Source organism: Dama dama, chromosome 23, assembly GCF_033118175.1.
Source record: "Dama dama isolate Ldn47 chromosome 23, ASM3311817v1, whole genome shotgun sequence".
Taxonomy (NCBI): Eukaryota; Metazoa; Chordata; class Mammalia; order Artiodactyla; family Cervidae; genus Dama; species Dama dama.
The window spans coordinates 66,861,499-66,882,637 of NC_083703.1; the positions used below are offsets into that span (position 1 = coordinate 66,861,499).

The 21,139-nt window shown below is 53.8% G+C and overlaps 1 protein-coding gene across 1 annotated transcript in view; it reads left to right on the forward strand.

The window, feature by feature from the left end:
- Positions 1 to 8,554: 8,554 nt before the first annotated feature.
- VSTM2L (V-set and transmembrane domain containing 2 like) overlaps positions 8,555 to 21,139 on the forward strand; it is a 38,110-nt gene continuing 25,525 nt past the window's right edge. The window contains exon 1 of the mRNA XM_061125845.1: positions 8,555 to 8,698. Coding sequence (XP_060981828.1) covers positions 8,578 to 8,698 — 121 coding nt within the window. The 5' untranslated portion in view covers positions 8,555 to 8,577. The remainder of the gene's footprint in view (positions 8,699 to 21,139) is intronic.

Consider the following 21,139-nt stretch of genomic DNA (forward strand, 5'->3'; position numbering starts at 1 on the left):
TTTTAAAACACTCCCACAAGCAGAGTCTCAAAATTGGCAGAGACCCTGCTGTCCTGTCGTGTTTAATAAGCACCCGGTTCACAGGGTGAAGGGCCCTAGGAACCCCTTCTTTCTGATGCAATTAATTGCATTTGATGGGGATTATCATCAGGCTCCTTGCTGGGACAACACAGATATGCATCTAGTGTGAGTTCTACTGGCCTTGGTAGAGCACAGTTTATAGGCTTGGGTTCAAATCAGAGGGCCAAGGCCTAAGCGGAGGGTTCTCCGGACCTCAGAGAGGTGCCCCTTTTGGGAACCCCCAGAGGGGAACGTCTCTGGAGGAGCTGCCTGGTTGCAGAGCTTCCTCCCCTCACAACACGGGGAGAAAAGAGCCTGGTTGGAGCCTGGAGCCCTCAGTCCTTTGTCTGGCTCTGCCGTTTCCTCCCTGTGAGGTCTTAGGCTTGTCTTCACCCCTCTCTGGGTCTCAATTTCCCCATCTATACAATGCAGCAATGGTGGTTGATTCTTTTTGAAAATTTTATTTCTTTTTAATTGGAGGATAATTACTTTACAGTGTTGTGTTGGTTTCTGCCATACATCAACATGAATCAACCATAGGTATGCATATGTCCCCTCCCTCCTGATCCTTGATGACCCCTCTCTGTTAAAAAAGGGGACTATTTTAAATTCTGAGTTTCAGATCATATCTTCACTCTATAAGGTCCACCCAGGCTATCATCTAGAAGGAAAACCCCAGAGTGGTCCCAAGGGTCTTCATGGGCTTTCTCAGCCTAGAAAGGACAGGGGCCAGGCCAGCTGACCTCCCCTTGCCCCTGGTCTCATCCTAGCTAGGGGCTTCCTACGTGCCCCACGAGTTCGGAGGGAGGCAGAATGAAGAGGAAGGCTCAGAATCTATGCTGATAGGAGGACCTGGGTCTGCCTCAAAGATGGCCAGCCATCTTTGAGAAGTTTCAGAACCTAGAGGCTAATGTGAGTGGGACACGGCCTGACTGCAGAGGCCAGCTTGTTGGGGAACAGATAAAGAAATCGGTCATCAGAGGATAGGAGAGTCCCAGACATGGGGGAGGAGGTCACCGCTCAGACCCCAGCACTACCCTGCAGATAAGAGCTGGGGCAGGTAGCCCCCTCACCCCAAGAGGCTGACTGGGCCCCATTCAAATACCAGAGGAGGAGGAGCCCCGGTCCTCCCATCCTGTTGGGGTCCTCTCTGTGGCCCACTCGATCCCTGCACGAGGTACACTTGGGGCTTGGTGAGCCGGCAGATCCCCAGAAATCTCCCCCAGCCAGATTAGGAGGGTTGCCCCAGGAGTGGGGCCTGGGCCAGTGCAGGCACAACCAGTCTCCCCAGAGAGTCTAAAGCCCATTAATATTACATAATTTTGTGTCTAGGCCAGTGGTACTCAACCCCAGCTGCGCACTGGGATCACCTGGGGAATTTCGAAAAAACTGGATACCCAGGACTAGCCTCACCCAAACCAGTTGGGTCAGAATTTCTGGGGTGAGATCTAAACATTATTATGGCTTCCCAGGCGGTGCTAGTGGTAAAGAACGCACCTACCGATGCAGGAGACTTAAAGAGACGCGGGTTTGATCCCTGGGTTGGGAAGATCCCCTGGAAGAGGAAACGACAACCCACTTCAGTATTGCCTGGAGAATCCCATGGACAGAGGAGCCTGGCAGGCTATAATCCATAGGGTCGCAAAGAGTTGGACATGATTGAACTGACTTAGCACGTGTGCACTGAATATTATTATTTTTTTAAAGCTCCCTAAGACATCCCAGTGTGCCCTGGGGGGGATACCCCCAGCCCCTAATCAATTCTAAAAGCCTCCATATGGATGTGTCAGGGGAAAGGGAACTTGTCAAGCTCAGAGAGGGGGAGTAACTTGCCCAAGGTCACATAGCGAGGTGATGGCAAAAATCAGTCTCAGAACCCAGGCCTCTTTTCTGAGCCTGCGCCAATTTCTCTCCCAAATTTGCATCTCCTTTTACAAACCAGAGCCCAGACAGGCAATGCCCACAGTATTTCACTTTAATAATATTGGATCCTGGTACAGTCAGGGCCACCACTGTGATGGGATGGGAGCTGAGATTGGATGGGATGGCGATTTGCAAAGCTGTAAGTCTTTTCCTTTATCCAAATCTTGGGCAGTAATTTAAAAATTTAATTAAAGGGGGAGAAATGGGGACACCTCAAGCTCCTTGCCTCCTGTTATAATGAATGAAATACACCAGGCTGTAAAAGGAAATGCTGTCTGAGACGCAGCTCCGATGTTTTATTGCCAAGTTTTATTCGCTGATGTAAACGTAATCGCTGGAAACCGGAGCTCTATTAATGCACATATTTTTACCCATCCGGGGCCCCGCCTGCCCCTCTTCCCCTCCAGGTTTGCTCACCCACCTCCTAGGGTCAGTCTCAGTCCTTTCTGGCCACGTCTCTCCCGAGTCTGGATTTCCCCGCCGGTTTCATACCCTCCCATGGCAGATAAGAGTTTAATAGCATTCCATTGCTCCTCTGAGCTCAGTAATGCATTCTGGAAATTAGGCGGCTACATACTGAAGCCATTGTTCCTCCTTATAAATGGGCTCCCTCCAAGCCAGCAACCGTGGGGTCTCCGATAAGCTCTCATGAAGCCGTGCTCCACATGTTATTGGTGTGTTAAAAGGTGCAACTCAGGGCTCAATTGCTCATTGTTAGGAGCTGATACATTCAAGTAGTTTCTCCATGAATCAGGCAGCTTGGGTATTTCCCCCCTCTTGGCATTGATAGATGAGCAGAAGGAAGCCATTTAGACGGCACTATAGAGGGCCCTGGCCCACACAGTGAATGATTTCCAATGCCTGGTTTAATTTATTTTTAAATGAAATTTGTTATTGATTCTGGATTAAAAGGACAAATCTTACGGCTGTTACCACTGACAGAGCCATGGTGCTCAAGTGACACCTCTCAAGGAGGAAGGGGAGGGTGGCCTCCTTGAGTCAAGGGGAGGCTGGGGACTCTCCAGGGGGCTTGCATCAGAGGTAGGGGACAGTGCGAGTTCCACTGCTTAGGGCAAACTTTAAAAAGATTGCCTTTCCTGACTGAAATACCTAACATGATATTCACCTTCCGAGCCTCATTTGGGCGGCGGAAATAGCTGTGATATTTGCCTCCTGGCATCCACGTGACCACTAGATGCTTGTTTAATTGTCTCCAGGGTTGGGAAGCTTACTGTCTCCTGGAGCATTCCCAGAGTGAGATGAGTGACAACAGCCACCCGCCCTAGCGAATTCCTAGAGACTGTTTCCTGGAACGGTTTTCGTTTACCCTGTGCCTCCAGGAGGCTTTTAGCTTCCACAGTGTCTGCAGTCTGCACTTGGATCGCAAAGCAGAAAAGGGGCACAATTTCACAGAGGAGGAATAGGGGGCTGAGGATTTGTCCTTTCACATTCAGCCTTTGCCCTGCCTCCCCGTGCAATGTTGAAGCTCATCTCTATGAGCTTCAGTTTCTGTATCTGTAAAAGAAGGAAGGTAGGGATTTCCCTGGTGGTCCAGTGGTTAAGAATCCACCTTGCAGTGCAGTGAATTTGGGTTCGACCTCTGGTGGGGGAACTAAGATCCTACATGGCGGGGAACAGCTAAGCCCACAGTTATTGAGCCTGCACTCCAGCACCTGAGTGCCACAACTAGAAAGTCCATGCGCTGAAAAGAAAAAGATCCTACATGATGTGACAAAGATTCCATGTGCAGCAATGAAGGCCTAACACAGCCAAATGAATAGACAAATATTTTTTAATAAGAAGGAAGGTAATAATAGTGGCCTCAGGGGTTGTTGCATAAATTATATGAGGGCATGAGTGTAAATGTGATTTATAAACTGAAAAGTACAGTTTAGGTGCTGCAGAAAATGCAGACAGGACAGTATGGTATTGTGGGAGAGCCCTGAGCTGACAGACAGAAGTCCTGGATCTAGTTCTGCCATGGTTGGCTGTGTGACTCTGAGGAATTCATTCATCATCTCTGGGTCTTAGTTTCCTAAGCTGGGTGGATGTGCTTAGGTATTATGCCAGGAGCATCAGCTCTGGAATCAAAATACCACACTCTGCAATTGTCTTGTGAGACACTGGAGAAGATATCTAACCTCTCTGAACACCTGTTTACTTATGTATAAATAATAATAATAGCCAGCATGTATATGGCTATGTGGGCTTCCCTGGTGGCTCAAAGGTTAAAGCGTCTGCCTGCAGTGCAGGAGACCTGGGTTCGATCCCTGGGTCCGGAAGATCCCCTAGAGAAGGAAATGGCAACCCACTGCAGTATTCTTGCCTGGAGAATCCCATGGATGGAGGAGCCTGGTGGGCTATAGTCCATGGGGTCGCAAAGAGTCGGACACAACTGAGCAACTTAACTAACTAACTATATGACTATGTATTTTCTATGTGTTACTATCTACTTTGTGCCAGGCAGTGTTCTTGGAGAAGGAAATGGCATCCCACTCCACAAGTCTTGCCTGGAGAGTCCCATGGATGGAGAAGCCTGGTGGGCTACAGTCCATGGGGTGACAAAGAGTTGGACATGACTGAGCAACTGAATAACAATAACAGGCCGTGTTCTGGACTTCCCTGGTAGCTCAGACTGTAAAGAATCTGCCTGCAATGTAGGAGACTCAAGTTTGATTACTGGGTTGGGAAGATCCCCTGGAGAAGGGAATGGCAACCCATTCCAGTATTCTTGCCTGGAAAACCCCATGGACAGAAAAGCCTGGAGGGCTACAGTCCATGGGGTTGAATAGAGTCTGACCTGACTGAGCGACTCACTTTCACTTCCACTTCCACTTTCTTCAGGCAGTGTTCTAAGTGCTTTCCATGTAGCAAGTCATTTAATCCTTATGATAACCTTGTGATGGAGGCATTATTATCTTCATTTTACAGATAAGGAAGCTCAGGCACAGAAAGGCTAAGTAACTTATCTAAGGCTACACAGCTAGTGGGTGGGTGGCAGGATTCAAAACTAGATTCCACACTTAAAATCACACTATTCTACCCTATCTGGCTTGGTAACTCAGAGGATTAAGTCGGATAAGTAGCACAGCACTGGGTAAGCAGTAATGGGCCAACAGAGGCTCAGAGATTGGGAGAAGCCAGCAGGCATGTCTTCCTGTGAGGGATTCAGACGGGACCTTGGCCAATGGAAGACTCAGCTAGACAGAGGGGAAGGCATGCACGTGGAGAAATCACAGGGAATGGTAAGGACACGATGAAGCTAGCGTGGGTTCAGGGAGACAACATGGAGGGGGGATGGTGCCTGCAGCAGAAGGCAGGCTGGGAGCTTGAATGCAAACCAGGGATGTCAGATTTCTCTAGCAGACAAGGCTGTTGGAGGCTTTTGAGCAGAACCATTACAGCAGCAGCCTTTTCAAACTCATTGAAGTGAAGTGAAGTCGCTCAGTCGTGTCCGACTCTTTGCGACCCCATGGACTGTAGCCTACCAGGCTCCTCCCTCCATGGGATTCTGCAGGCAAGCATACTGGAGTGGGTTGCCATTTCCTTCTCCAGAGGATCTTCCTGACTCAGGGATTGAACCCAGGTCTCCTGCACTGCAGGCAGACGCTTTAACCTCTGAGCCACCAGGGAAGCCACTGAATCCCTGGAAATCTGTACTTGAAGGAACTTCAGGGGTTATGAGATCTAACCCCATCCCAGAGAATCCATTGACAGAGGAGCCTGTCCATGGGGTTGCAAAGAGTCGTACACAACTAAGCGACTAAGCAAAGACTGTGAGAAGAAAGGGTGCCTGCAGGTCGGTCGGTGGGTGAGGGCAGGGCTGCTGTCCCGCTCTAACCTCATTCCTCTGCAGTCTGAACGAAGAGTCTCTTGTTTTCTCTCCTTTCTTCTCTCTTCTCTCTCTCTGTGCCCTTGCCTCTGCCCACTTCCTTCCAATTTGAGATTTAAGAGGAGAAAACCCTGGGTTTGGGCCCCATTTCTGGCATTCTATTCTCCTGGAGTGGAGAAGGCAATGGCACCCCACTCCAGTACTCTTGCCTGGAAAATCCCATGGAGGGAGCAGCCTGGTAGGCTGCGGTCCACGGGGTCGCTAAGAGTCGGACACGGCTGAGTGACTTCACTTTCACTTTTCACTTTCATGCATTGGAGAAGGAAGTAGCAACCACTCCAGTGTTCTTGCCTGGAGAATCCCAGGGATGGGGGAGCCTGGTGGGCTGCCGTCTATGGGGTCGCACAGAGTCGGACACGACTGAAGCGACTTAGCAGCAGCAGCAGCAGCATTCTCCTGGAGAGGCTTCAGGCTGGGATTGAAAGAGTCCCGGGATTCAGTCATAGCACCAGCTGCTATGTGATCTTGAAGATTCTTAGCTTCAGGACTTCCCTGGTGGTCCAGTGGCTAAGACTTCACACTCCAAATGAAGGGGGGCAAGGGTTTGATCTCTGGTCAGGGAACTAGACCCACATGCCAGCAACTAAAGATTCCACATGCCGCAATTGCAATGAAGATCAAAGGTCCGGTCTGCCACAGCTAAGACCCCGTGCAGCCAAACAACAAAAGATTCTCCATCTTTATAACAGGGGCGATGGAAACCATTTCACTGGGAGAGACGGCAAAGTGAATTAATGAATGAGGAAACGCTTTCATAGGATCCAAGACGCGAGGCCATTCCAGGATAGCCTAAATAAATACTACCTCTGCGTGGGAAGGAAATGATAAGTAAGTTAATCAGGCCAAAAAAAAAAAAAGGCCCTTACTCCAGAGAATATGGCCGGGAAGGAGCTAGAAGACGACGGGGTTTGTCCGCGGTGCTGAAGGCAGCGTCGCGCCGCGGGTTCTGTGAATGCTGTCAGTTGCGTAGAAGCAGTATTCGCAAGTGCGCGACCCTTCAGGGTGCTGTCCATGGTTTCGAAAAAACTATATTGTTGCTGGAGAGCAGAGGCCGCAACGGGTGTGTTGTCCGCCATATTACTGGAAAGGGGTATGAGAGAACAAATGAAAGACGGGGGTGAGGAGGAAAGCTGTCCCTCGGGCTCTAACCTTATTCTCAAAATTGGGGAGATGTCCACAATGCTGGATCCACCTGTGTGTGGTCTGGAGAGGGCTGTGGGGCCTTCTCTAGCTCTGACTTCCATTCGGCGGGGGCGTGGGAGGCAATCAGAAGGTCTGTCCATGGTGCTGAACCCTCCCATCCAAGAGTCCGAAGAGGTGCGGTGGGTGAGGTTGAAAAGATGGGTGTCGGGGTGGACGCTGTCCTCCTCCGAGGTGCTGAAACCGCGGCGGGTAGGGCTGTGCCCGGAACGATGCCTGATGAAGCACAAGGGATGAGAGTAGGAGAGATCCTGCCCGGGAGCCAGGAACTTGGCCCCAAACTCGCTGAGGTCCTCGGAGAAGCTCCGTCTCTGATTTAACGTGCTTAGTCTTCTTTTAAATGAAGCCACAGGTCCGCCTTATATCTGTACTGGAGATCTGTCTCAACAGCCCCAGTAAAACAGTCAGAGGAGGAATCGGAGGATCTCCTAGGATTCCTGCTCCTGGAAATGAAAGTGGCTTCGTTCACCAACACCTCTAGGCCACTCTGTCCAAGGGAGGGAGCCCTACAGTCCAGAAGGGGGCGATCCAATCCACTGCACAAGGCCCAGCCTCTCTAGAAGGAGACCCAGCAACTGGCCTGCCTTACACCCACTACACGGACATGAAAACTGAGTCCCAGAGAGAGGGAAAACATCAGTAATAACTATTGAGCTCCTACCACGAGGAGCTTAGCGCTTTACACACACGATTTTGCAAATCCTCACCAGGATCCCTGAATGCAGCTATTTATTCCCACTTCTCAGATGAAGACCTTGAAGCTCAGCCTGGGGTAGACACTCGGACACGATCACACGGCCTGCGGCAGGCAGGTCTAATTAACCAGGTCTCCTGTGCCTCAGCCCAGGTTTTCTTTCTACCTCCCCCTCCCCTCCACCCACCCACCCCCACCTGCCTCCCTGACCTCGGCACCGCCCAGCTAGCAAAGTTGAGGAATCCCTCTTGAGCGCGCTGGGTCTGGTCGATTCGTTTTCCTCTTTATCCCACTGGAGAGCATTTCAGTTCCTGGAACCAGTAGTGTTATGCTTTGCAGGAACCGGGTCCCTGGGGTGGCTTCCTCCATCCCATCTCGCCCCCACTTGCGCTCTCGGGCGGGGAGAAGTTGCGGGTACCACTTTAAAAATCCCAGCCTGGGCAAAACTTTGATGATAAATCAAGCGGCAGATCCCTCCGCCGCCGCCGCCGCCTCCTCTGGGCGGGCGGGGGGAGCGGGAGGGAGGGGGTGCGGCGGCACGGCGCCGAGCGGAGTGGCCTTCCGCGGAAGGGAAGAGTCCCGCAGTCGGAGGCGGCCGGCTGGGCGTGCGCTCGCTTCCCGCAGCCGGGGCTGGGCCGGAGCCGGGCGGGGGCCGGAACCGGGGCCCGACCGGGTTCTGCGGGCGAAGGGGCAGCAGCCGCAGCCGGGCAGCCAGGCCGCACCGGGCAGGGGCCGGAGGGCGCGAGGTCTGCGGTCTTCTGAGCCCCGATGTGAGGCGGCGGCGCCCCCTCCGGCCCGAGCGCGCACCATGGGAGCCCCGCTCGCCGTGGCGCTGGGCGCCCTCCACTACCTGGCACTTTTCCTGCAACTCGGCGGCGCCACGCGGCCCGCCGGCCACGCGCCCTGGGACAATCACATCTCCGGCCACGGTGAGTTGGGTCGCCGCCCCCGCGGACTTCCCCACTAAACCCCACCCTGGGCCGCGCGGCTGCAACTTGGCCGTCTTCGGGCTCGAACCCACGCCGCCGGTGGCGGGAGTCCGAGGGGGGGCGCCCCCTGCCGGGTCTGCGGACCGGCCCTGGCTCCCTGGCCACTCCTGCGGACGAGGGTGCACCTCGCGTGCCACCTCCATGCCACTCACGCGGAGGGCTCGTTTCCCACCCTCTACACTCGCGCGGACACATACACCTCCATGACCGGCCACGGACACACAGCCACACTCGCTGCTTTCTCACACAACTCCTATCCTCACACATCTCCAGACACCTTCTTGGATCGCCCTCACTTCTGTGCCCACTACACACACAGCAGGTGCAGCCGGAGGGCTCACACCCTGCCAGCTGGCACCCCAGTGCACAACTCTTGCCTGCCCGCCTTCCTGCAGACACACTGGCAAAATACACACACTTGTGAACACACTTTGCCCACCCACCCCTCTCTGCCCATCTGCCTTTCCCCTTTGTGGGTTTAACCTGGTAGCTGTCCTTGTCCCTTCCCTCTCTGCACCTGCCCCACTGGGAAGGGTCCTGGGGGACAGATGAGCCCTCTTCTTGAGAACTGGTAGCCTGGACTGCAGCCACCCCATCAGGTGGGTAGCATCTTGGCTTGGTGGGAGCCCCTCAAAGACGCTGGAATAGTTAGCATTGCTGCTTCCAGCCGGAGGCGTGGAAGGGGAAGAGGGAAGCCTGGAGCTTTTGTCTGCCTCTAGGGGTGGGCAGGAAGCCCCCTGCCATCCTTCTGTAGGGTCCCCTCTCATCCTCATCTTTGACCCCAGAGGACTAAAAGGTGGGACCTCTCAACTCGGCCTCCGTGGGAGCTGGAGAGCAAGTGAGCATTCCCAGCACTGGCTGCCAGAGTGTTAGAAGCTCCTTCCAGCCCCAGAGGAGCCCAAGTTGGCGGTAGAGTTGGATTGTCTGAGGCCAGCAGCTGCAGGGGCTCCCCCTTCCTCCGTGAAGTGGACTCCTTCTTGCATGAGGACCAGGGCATAGATGAAAATGGAGACGCTTCATCCATCCGTCTCTTCCCTACAAGGGTTTCTGAGCTGGTAGGGGAGGCTGCGGCACCCATGCTGGGCAGTGTATGCCCAGGACTGGGGACAGGTTTGCACAAAGGGCAGAGAACTGGGTGATTTATTCTGATGGAAAAGAGTAAGGGCTATGGTGGTAGGAGATCAGAGAAGGCTTTGCTGGGGCATGACGTATGAGTTGGAATTGCTTGGGAGAGTAAGCCCTTCTCAGGGTCTCTGCTTTTGAGGAACTATGACTCCCTACACCCTTCTTCCTGACCAGGTTAAATAGTAACCGCTCTGTGTACCATTTGCACACCTTTCTTATCCCTCATCTAATTTCTACCGACCTGGCTGGAGCAGTGGTAAAATAGGGGAAGGGTTATTTTGATCTTTAGTATACAGATGGGAAAACCAAGGCTCAGAGGTAAAGAGACTCGCCCAAGGTCACACAGTGAGTGAGTGGTTGAACCGAGACTGGCCGCAGAGTCCGTCGGGCAAAGACAGTGCTTTTTCCAGGACAGTCATCTCCCTGTCAGGTTCCCTCCATTCAAGGGAAACTAGGGATTCCTCCTCCCGCTCCCCTCCTGGCTCCGCTCAGTTCCTTGGCACGGTTGGAACTCACACTAGGAGGGTGTTCCAAGGAAGGGCTTTCCTGAATTTTCGGTCCCGAGAGATACAAGGAGTGGTGCTCTGAGGTTTGCCACCATCCCATGCCTGGAGCTGTGGGTGCAGACACAGACCCCCAGGCTGTGGGTGCCACTCTGTCATTCCTGAGGCTCCGAGGTGGCCCCCTCATCGGGAAGCAGAGTTCGCCCCTGTGTGGCAGTCTCTGCCTGCCCCCTGGTGCCAGGCGTGTTTAGGGCACAGCTCTGCCCCACTGGCTGTATTGTCCCCATCGCACCCTGGGGAGGTCCAGCAAGGGCCCAGAGGAGGGGTTGGATGGGAAGGACACAGCGCTGGCTGCAGGGGAGCCTGGCTTCTCTCCCTGACCCACCGTGCAGTTCTGAGTCACCCCTCTAGGGCTCTTTCTGTCCCTCAAGAAGCGAAGAGGCTGGACCACTCTGCAGGGTCCAGACTGCCGGCTCCCATCACTACCAGGTTCAAAGTCACAAAGCAGTTGATGCCAAGGAGCCCCCACCGCTGCCCCTCTGCCGGGCCAGACGCCCAACACCACAGGAAGGGCTCGGAGCCACTCACTTAATCACAAAAAGAAACTGTTATTAATGATAGTGAGACGCGGTGGATAAGTGGGTCATGTCTAATAAGCCGTTTGTGTTCAGGAGGAGAATACCAATTTGATAAAAGCTGTGTGTGCTGAAAAAGCCCAGAAATTGCTGTTTAGCAGATTGGAGCCCGATCGTTCCATTATTCCTGGGCTCTGCGTGTCCTCAGCTGATTCAGGAAATGTGCCTGGCTTGGGGAGGTGTCTTTGTGCCTCGGGTCGGGGTGGGAAGCTGGAAGTGGGGGCTCCCAGGGAGGAGTCCACTGACCCCAACCGCTTGGTGGCTGCTCTCCAGCTCAGTTCCAGCCCAGCCCAGCCCGGCCACCAGGCTAACGCCTTCCACCCGCTCGCCCCGGGCTTGTCACAGGGAAAGCCCACAGTCAGATGGGTCCGCAAGGACATCGGTCTCACTTCCCACCTCCCGGCTGCCTCCACTCAGCCCACTTCGCAGAGGGGATTTTAAAGGCATGAGGAGTGATGGGGAGGGAGTGGTCCCTGTCTCTTAGGGAGACAGCGGGAAACAGGAGGCGAGGGTGGTGATGGTCAGTATCTATGCTGAGTAGGTATTCAATGAATAGCAGCTAATTTGATTTTTTCTGATCAGATAGGGTTAGCTCATTGCCCTGAGCACAGCGCAGGTGGGAGGAAAGAGAGCTGGCATTTATGAACTTCCTCCGGTGTGGTAGGTGCTTCCAAACCCCTGACCAGTGTTTACTCACTAAGGCTGACACCCGGCATAGGAGGAAACAAAGGTTACAAAGGGCCAGTGACTTGCTGAAGGTCACTGAGTCTGTACAGAGAGCTGGGAACACGAGCCTACAATGAAAGTGTGTCTGGCAGTTCCAAACCTGCCTCCCCCAGCACAGCTGTCAGGCAGGCTTGGCCAGTTGTGTGATGTAACTCCTTCCCCTGCCCGTCCCTACCCCAGGGACTGCCTTTCAGCTCCCCGGAGAACTGGGAAAGCAGTGGGTTCCACCAAGAGGAACCAGCAGCTCAGCAAGGTGATGAGATCTTACTGAGGCCACGTGCAAGTTAGAAGCAGGAAGCTGGATTGGACTTCTTCTTCAGGACTCTTCCTAGATCTTATTCACAGTAGGGGTCTGGAAGGCAGGATCTGTTTAATTTTTTTGGCCGCACCACACACAGGATCCTAGTTCTCTGACCAGGGATCAAACACAGTCCTAACTGCTGGACCACCAGAGAAGTCCTCAGGAGGCAGGATCTTTAATGAGGATCTTTGTGGATCTCCTGTGTTCCCGGCAACCAGGGAGTTTGTTAAAATACAGATTCATTGGCCAAAATGATTGTTGAGAGGACCCTGGAATCTTCATTTCAATAAGTTCCCCAGGCCTGGAGTCTTAGAGTCACTGCCTTAACTATTCACCCAACCTGATGAGACATGTATGGATGGGAAATTGCCTGGTGCCAGGGGCTGCTGGATTGCCAACAAGGAAGAGTCCCGCCTGGGATGGGTATGTGGACCCTCAGAGGAGCCCCAGGAAGCCCTTCACTGCAGCAAACATCCATCCTCCCGCCCTCGCCCTGACACACACACGCACACACACATACACACACCCCTAGGCCAGCACCTTCAATTATTAATACACCCCAATGCAGACAAGGATCCTGGCTTGGCCGGGCCTTTGTCCATTGAGTGATTCCCTGTCCTGAGGTTTTCTCTGTTGCCAGGAGGGTGCAGCGGGATGCTGGGAGGGGGTGGGGGCCGCCAGGCTATTTGGCAAACAGCCCGTGCACTGAAAAATGACCCTGGCTTTCTTGCGTTCCTTCCCGAACTGTTGGTATCTCCCCATCAATAAGCTGGCTAGTTTGGTGGTTGGGAGATGGAGAAAATTGAGTGCTGTCTTCCGAAGGTTATGATGTTAAAAATGTGTTCGCCGTTGTCTCGGGTGTTGGTGATTATTCTATCAATTACGCCCGTAAACACTCCGCCCTGGGCTGAGGGTTTCCTGGCCTCCTGTGGGGAATTGGCCCTCGCAAGCAGTTTTCCCCAAGTCCTTCACACCAATTGCTTTTGACACTTTGCCTATCAGCGGCTCCCTCAGCCTTTTCCCCAAGCAAGGGGAGCCGCAGGCGGCCAGCAGGACTGGGAATTCAACTCGCTGCCTCCGTGACAGCAGGCCTGTTGGGGGAAGTCTCTTGGTGACAAGTAAGTGGGCAGGGCCTGGGGTGCGGGGAGAGTGGTCCCCTCCCACCTGCCAGTCATCGGGGCAGGAGATGGAGCACTTGGAATGAATGAATCACTGAGGCTCAGGCCAAGCCAGCAGGGCCTTTGGGACCATCTTCTACCCATTTCACAAAGGGGAAAACCAAGGCCTTGGCCAAGAGAGCGTGCGCCCAGATTGCCTGGGAGGTTAGTGCTTGGCTTTGGGGATCCCCTGACCCACCTCTGTACAAAAAGAGAGTGAGGGGACTTCCCTGGTGGGCCAGTGGTTAAGATTCTGGGCTCCCAATGCAGAGGGCCTGAGTTCAGTCCCTGGTCAGGGAACTAGATCTCACTTGCTGCAACAAGAGTTTGTATGCCACAACCAAGGGTTTGCATGCTGCAACCAAGGGTTCACATGCTGCAACTCGGACCTGGCACAGCCAAATAAATAAATACTTAAAAAAAGAGAGTGAGAATTATACAGAAGCAAATGTATATCATCATGTCAGGGTTTTAAATGGCATTGTTTCATTTGATCCTTCTAAGAAGCCTAAGGGGAGGGGACTTCCCCTGGCCCAATTGTGTTCATGTGGAACCTGAGATTCCATGAGGTTAAAAGGGCTTGCCCAAGGTCACGCACCTAGCAAGTATTGGAGCCCAGACGGGGCCCAAGTTTGCAATGCTGTTGTGTGCCAGAGAGGAGGGAGAGGCCCTTGGCCCTGTGATGATGACCTCTACATTCCACACCCGAGCTGCGCAGCCGTGGACCTGGCCACCCCCAGGCCAGAACCTGTCTTGGTGACTTTCTAGCCTCTGTCATAGGTTGAGAAAATCAGATGGGTAAGGAGAGTGGATACGTGGTGTGAACAGTGACATCGGCACCCTTGGGAGAGGTAGGTGTCAGAAAGAAGGGAAAGGGGACGTGAAGCAAGCCCACCTCCTGGTGCTCAGCCATGACCTTGGACTTTAGGGACTGAACCAGTTGTTGAAGGCGTTATGGGAAGAGTGTCTCAGCCCCAAGGGAGTTTGGGGCCAGCTGGGCACATGGGGACTGGCATCTGGGCACTCTCACCACCCTCACTGTAATGACCAGGGCTCCATGGTGGGAGCGGGTCAGAGTCCCTCATGTCCTGGTACCCACCACAACGCCCAGCCCAGGGAGACGGCAGGGAGTGATGGAGAGGGTGGCAAGGAGGTAGAAGTCTAAGGTCTGAATGTAAACTTCTGTTCATGCCAAGTCAGTGTCATTTTAAACACTTAATTTTAATTTCATAAGAAATCCATGTTATTAGTAGAAAAATCATAAAACACAAACCCATTCCTCATCCTTACTGACCACGACATGGGCATCTAGGGTGAGTAAGGGTGATTTCCTCTTGCAGTGGGTAGACCCCCAGGCCTAGCCCCTTGGGGTGCATATGAGATGCTTCAGCCCTGAGGGTAACGGGGTCCCAGGATATAGCCTCTTCTCCCAGCCCCAGTAGGATTCTTCCAATGGAAAAAGGGGCCATGGTCTCACTAGGGGGATAAATCCACTCCTTTACCGGCTGGTGACCCCAGGATCGCTCTGGTACCTGCTGCTGTGGAGAAGGGAGGTGGGGCAGGGGGTGGGCAGAGGGGCTGCTGCTGCTCCAGGTCCCTCTGTCCACTGCTGTGTCCCCTCCCCTTCCTTGAAGCCAGCTCCACCATCCCCTTCTTCAAGAAGACCCCTCCCAGCAAGATTGGGTCCTACCTGAGAGATGGTTTTAGGCAGAACACAGACAAACCTCTTACATTTTAATAGTTATGCATTTATTTTAATGTGGATTGGAAAAATATAACCAGCACATCAAAACTGCGATTTCACAGATATGATTGCTTAGAATGAGCCTAACAGGGATATTAAAACATAGTGAGTTCATTTATAGAAAAGCATGATGGACGTAATAGTACAGGTGGTACACAGATGCATTTGTGTATGGGGGTCACCATACTTGGGGGTGCTGGCCTGCAGGCCACCCCCTCCCACCTCATACTCCTATTCCTCACACTGGGAACTGCTGGCCTAACAGTTCCAAGATCATTCATTCATTCCTTTCTTCATTCAACAAATATCTTAATAGTTGAGAACCTACCATGGAGCAGGCTCTTTTAGCCACTGGGGATATACCAGTGAAGAAGACAGATAGGGCTCTTGCTCAGACAACTAAACTTGTAAAATATATGTAAATGTAAATTGTGATGAGTTAAGGAGCAGGAATGATGTTCAGCCTGGAGAAGGGCACGCTCCTCCTGGAGAAGTGAAGGTACCAAGAGTGAGCTCCCCATCACAGGAGGTATGCAAGCTGAACCAGTTATTAGCTGGGGGTATCACAGAGGGGAAGCCTGCCTTCTTTCCCAAATAAGCAAAGACTGGTGACGTGGGCAGAAGCCAGAAGACAGTGGGTGTTAATGAGATGTGCCACCCAGCAGTTTAGTGGTGGGGCTGGGACAAGGGCTGAGCTGGGCAGGACTCCCAACACTGAGGAGGCCCAGCCCCACACTGGGGACACGGTGGGGGTGGGGGCCTTCACTGCTCCCAGTGTTAAGAGATTCCTTTATCATTTCCGCTCCCACTTAAAATGCCAGAATTGGGGCAGGGAGTCAAACCTGGGTTTTTATCCACCCTCCCCCTGCCTCCAGCTTCTGGGTGGCTTGGCAGGTCCTTGCCCCTCTCTGGGCCTCATTTTCCCACCTGAACAGCGCCGAGTTCTCCTAAGCTCTAAGCATCTGGAACACCTCCCATCTGTATCCTCCCAAGTGCTGTCCTTCGTCCTCCAATCAACACGTGAGGATGGAGCCGATGGTGGCCTGGCATTCCATCTGGCACCTGGCACTTAGCTCTCAGTGGCCTTGCAGGCTCTGAACCAAAACACCAGCCAGGGCTCACAGGGGATTTTCTCTGTGTCTACCCCTTCCCTACCTCCTCTCATCCAGTCCTTGCCTGTTCTGTGCAGAGGGCACTCCCATTTTACAGACGGGGCCACTGAGGCTTGCGGGGGCGGGCGGTGATGCGACTTGCCTGAGGACACGCAGATGTTGGATGGCTGAGCCGGGCTGGAGCCCAGCTTGCAGCTCTTAACCCGCTCATCTGTCCTCTGCTGGTTGCCAAACCAGCTGGGCTTGTGGGCCAGTGTTTTGTTCCACAGCGTGCCCTGGATTCATGGGATTCTGTCAAGGCCCGTGATGCCAAAAGGCTGAGAAGGCCCATTCTGGCTGAAAGAGCCTAGGGCTGAGAGTCTCGGGTCCTGGATCCAAGTCTGGCATCATCAGTGGGGAGCGGTGGGAGTAAGGTCACGCCTGCCTGGATCCCACGGGGGCTGCTGTCTTTGTCTGAGCCCGAGTCTGGAGTGAATGCTCGGGTATTTGCTCATGTGTGACTGGAGGAGCTGTGGCAGTGTGGAGGAAGGGGCCTGGGTGGTCCTTGATCGGACTGGCCTAAGGGCCCAGGCAGGTGCCCTCTGCCTTTGCATCAGGTCCGGCCTCCCCAGCCCCCTCCAGGCAGGTGCCCTTGGGATGTGAGGTGTGGAGGCTCTGGGAGCATCTGGAAGGTTAGAGCTGGAGCCAGGAGGGGGCGCCTCACTCAGAGCCATCAATTAGGGGCCTGGCAGTGCCCATCGGTGCCACATGCTCCCCTGCTTCCCTTCCTCCGGATCTCTTTCTATGGGTTTGTCTGTCTGTCTCTCTTTCGATCTCTATCTGCATCTTTCCATCTCTCTCCATCTTTCTTTGTCCCTTTCCCTGTGTCTGCTCCATCTCCTTCCTCTCTTTTCTCATCTCTCCCACCTCAGTCTGCCCTTTCTCTCTGTCTCTCTGAACACACACACACACACACACACACACACACACACACACACACTCCTCTCTTCAGGTGACATCTCCGGCTTACACGTGCACGGATTCTGTGTATCACAGTGACACCCACACAGAGCAGGCACCCAGGAAATGCCGGCTGAATGAACAAAACGAATAAACGAGTGAATGACCACACGGGGAAGCTACAAGGGGCACTGGACCTGGTCTAGACTAATGGTTCCTAATTTTTTTGGAGGGCACGATCCTCTTGAGAATTGGACTGGTTGGTGAAAACTGGGTTGTTTCCTCAGGAAAATACCACATGGTTTGGTCTAGTGTCGGGGGGCTTGTTGAGGACGCCCAAAGCCCCCTTGTGGACCTCGGGGGAAGCAGCCTTCATGTCACGGGATGGGGTGGGGGGTGACTGAGGTTCCAGGCTGGCCCCAGGACACAGGGCTGGTGTGAAGCAGAGCCAGGCTCTGGAGTCCTTCCCCTACCCCTGGAGACTGTTCTGTGTTGTGACCTGAGGTGGCCTCGGAAGAAGCTTCAGTTCCTTTCCCCGGCAGCTCCTTGGCGAGTGTCTGCAGGAGTGAGTTTAGGGAGACATAATGGAGGACATTCAGCCATAGGTGAGAGCCACAGAAAGGGCAGGTGAGCCACAGAGGAGGGAGATCTCCGGGGGGTTCCCAGCAAGAGTGGTTGCTGTGTCCTGGTGCAGTCAGGGAAGACCTCCTGGGGGCGGTGGGCACCTTGCCTGCATCCAGGGACCATCAGGGCTGAGAGGAGAATCTGGTGATCGGCAGGGAGCCCTGCCCAACTGTCTGGGTCTGGCAGGGGCTTCATTTGGAGGGGCCTGCTGGCGTACCCGGAAAAGCAGGCCGTGGCTGGAGGTGCTGAGAATAGGCTGGGGAGGGTTGGTTTTGATCCCCAGGGCAGAGGCAGGCCTGGAGGATCTCTGGGTGGTGAAGGCACAAGGCGTGGCTGGCCCTGCGGGTTGAAGTGGGGGCCTTAAATAGGCCTTGGAGGCTTGAGGGGCTAATGGAGGAGGAGAGGCTGTTTGTGGGGAGAGGGGCTGAGTTTCTGGGCTCATAGGATGCTGGGGCTGGTTTTTAAGTGCCCAGGGATTGATGGGAATATGGGCTTGAAAGGAGAGGGGAGCCGGGTGTCTGGTGTGTGTGCATGTGTGTGTGTGTGTGCGCACGCACGTGTAGAAGTACTCTGGCTTCCATTCTTGAACACACGAGCTCCTTCCTCCTCAGAACCTTTTCCCGAGTGATTTTCTCCTCTTGGCAGGCTCTCTTCCTTCCCCTCCTGCCTTGCGGTTCTCTCTGCTTCACGGAGAGGCCCGTGACCTCCTGTCAGAGCCCCGTCACGGTCACCCTGGCAGGCACCCCAGATACCCATCAACATGCTCGTCTTGCCCAGGAGGAAATGGGGGGTGGCTTAGATGTCGGGGCCTCACACTGAGTTCAAAGCAAGGGATCGGAGCCCCAAACTTTGCTGTCCCCTGGCCTGGCATGTTAAGGGTGTCTCTTGGGCTGAGGGGAATCTTAACTGCACCCCCCTTTCTCAGAAACCTCAGGCTTGGTTCCTGGCTGAGGGTGGGGAGGGAGAGAGCAGGCGGCAGGGTGTCTGTTTTGCTTTGTGAGGTTTTAAAAAAATCATTTCCGACCTTAGAGGCGGCAGCAATTACAGCTGGCTCGCTGGGGAGCTGTTTGCCGCCTGTCATCGGCCCCAGGAAAGGGTCCCTAATGGAGGCCCTGCGGCCAGAGCACATGGTGGTGGAAATAGTGCTCACAGCAAAGCCACGCTAATGGTCTCGGGCAGGCAGACGAGAGGGAGGGGCGGACAGGCTGGCTGATGGCAGGGCTCTGGGGACAGGGCCCCGAGACTCAGCAGCTGGTCTCCTCATGTTCCCCAGAGACCGCAGCAGTGGTCACTGAACTCCACGTAGGCACTGGGTGCCCCCAACCCCATCCCAGCTCTGCTGCTTTCTATTAAATCCCCTCCCAGGCAGAGAGAACAGTAAGTGCAAAGGCCTTGGGGTAGGGCAGAACCCTTCAGCTAGGGCTTATTTGCTTCTAGAATAGTCATTGGGCTTAAAAGCCTTCCCTAAAGGCCAGTCTTCCAGGTGAGGGAAAAGGAGGTGGGAGCCTTTGGGAGGCGGGGCTGGAGCAAGACCCCCCGCCCCCCAAGAGAGGCAGCATGAATAGCAGCCGCCGGGACAATGCTCTGTGCAGCCTGCCGTGTGCCAGACATTTACAGGTATGTGTGATCCCCTCGAGTCCCCACAATACCCATTTTATAGATGAGGAAACGGGTTCGGAGTTTGGCTGACCTCTGGGAAGTAGAGTTGGGTTTCAAATCCAGGTCAGCTCGATTCCAGAGCCCACGTGTTTACTGCTACAGTCTTGGATTTCTCAGACACAGTTGGGCAGTTAGGAGGGACTGGGGTGGGGGCAGGAACTGGGTCCCTGGGGGAGCTGGGTTTGACTGGGCCAGTGCCGGCGGAGAAGGGGTGGAGGAGGCGACAGCATAGCCACTCTGCTCTCTGCCCCTGCCTTGTGGGCATCCCCAGAAGCTCTGCTCCGAAGCGTCCCTGGGCGCGCTGCCTCAGTCTCTGTCTGCACCTGGCTTTCAGGTGCCCCCGTCTCTGCCGCTCTCTTGCTCTGTCCTGCATGGTCCCGGCCTCCCTCGCTCCACTCTGGGTGCTTCCAGACTTTTCTTTCCCCTTCTTGGTGGATCTGGGGAAGCTTCTCTCTGGGGTTCTGGGGTAACCTCTCATTCTATGGCTGATGCAGCCTCCCTGTGCTTCCTCCATCCACACCCCCTGCAATCTGTGATAATCCTTGAGGATGGGTACGCACCTGGACTTTGAGCTCAGACCCCGGGGCTCAAATCCTGGCCCCTCCTCCCCTGCCAACCTCTCTGAGCCTCACTAGTCATCAGTGCAGTGGGTGGCTCACCACCCCCCGCCCCGGCTTTGCAGGATGTGCAGGTGAGCTTGAAAAGAAAGGGTACCCGCGCAGCCATCAGCCTTCATCCCATCCCTGGCTCCATGAACATCCCCACACTTGGTTTCTCCCTCCCAAGCCCTTTGATCCCCTGTGGCCTAGATGTGTGGGAAGAGGAGGCGGGAATTCCACTGGGGAAACCTGCTCAACTTCCACAATCCTGCAAGTGCCAGAACATTTCCACTCTCCTGAAATCTCCCCAGATTTGTAATTCCACGGCTGTCTCCTTCAATATGCGCTGGTGGCCTTGGGAGGCACCCCGCCCCCAGCCTGCCAGCCCTGCTGCGTGGGGGCTGCCTGGAAGGGGGCCTGGGCAAGTCCCCACCCTCTCTGTGCCTCAGTTTCTTCATCTGAAGAAGAGGGGGGTGACAGTGGCTGCTTCCCAGGTTGTGCTAGGGATTCTGTGAGATATTTCATTAAAGAAACAACTGTATAAAAAGGAATGGAATCTGATAATATGCTACAATGTGGATGAACCTCAAAAACATTATGCTTAGTGAGAAAAGCATGTCCCCAAAGACCACATATTCTATTATTCCGTTTATGTGAAATATCCAGAATAGGCAAATCCATAGAGACAGAAGGCAGATTGGTGGTTGCCAGGGCCTGGGGGAAGGGGGAGTGACTGCTTAGTGGGAAGATGAAAATGTTTTGGGACTAAATAGACATGGTAGTCGCACAACTTGGTGACTGTACTCAATGCCCTTGACTTGTACACTTTAACATGGTTAATTTTATGTTATGTGAATTTCACTTCAATTACCACTAAATAAATAAATAAAAAGGAAACATTTTTATAAGCACATACTTCGAGTCAGACACTCACTTTATAAAAATGCTAATGGATTTAATCCTTACAACAAGGGCATAGATGTAAACAATAGCTGATTCTCTTTGCTGTATACAGAAACTAACCACATTAGCAACTACAAGAAAAATTAATTTTAAAAAAACCTTACATCAGCCTCTGAAGTGGTTGTTATTATTTTCCCCATTTTACAGATGGGGAAACCGAGGCACATTAAGTGTTAGCAGTTTGAATTGTTATTGGGTGGGCAATCAGCTGGGGCTGGGCAGGGACCCCACCTAGGTCAATGTGCTTGTGTGTCCCTAAAACTCAGCAGTGAGTGGATGTTGAGGCCCTACTGT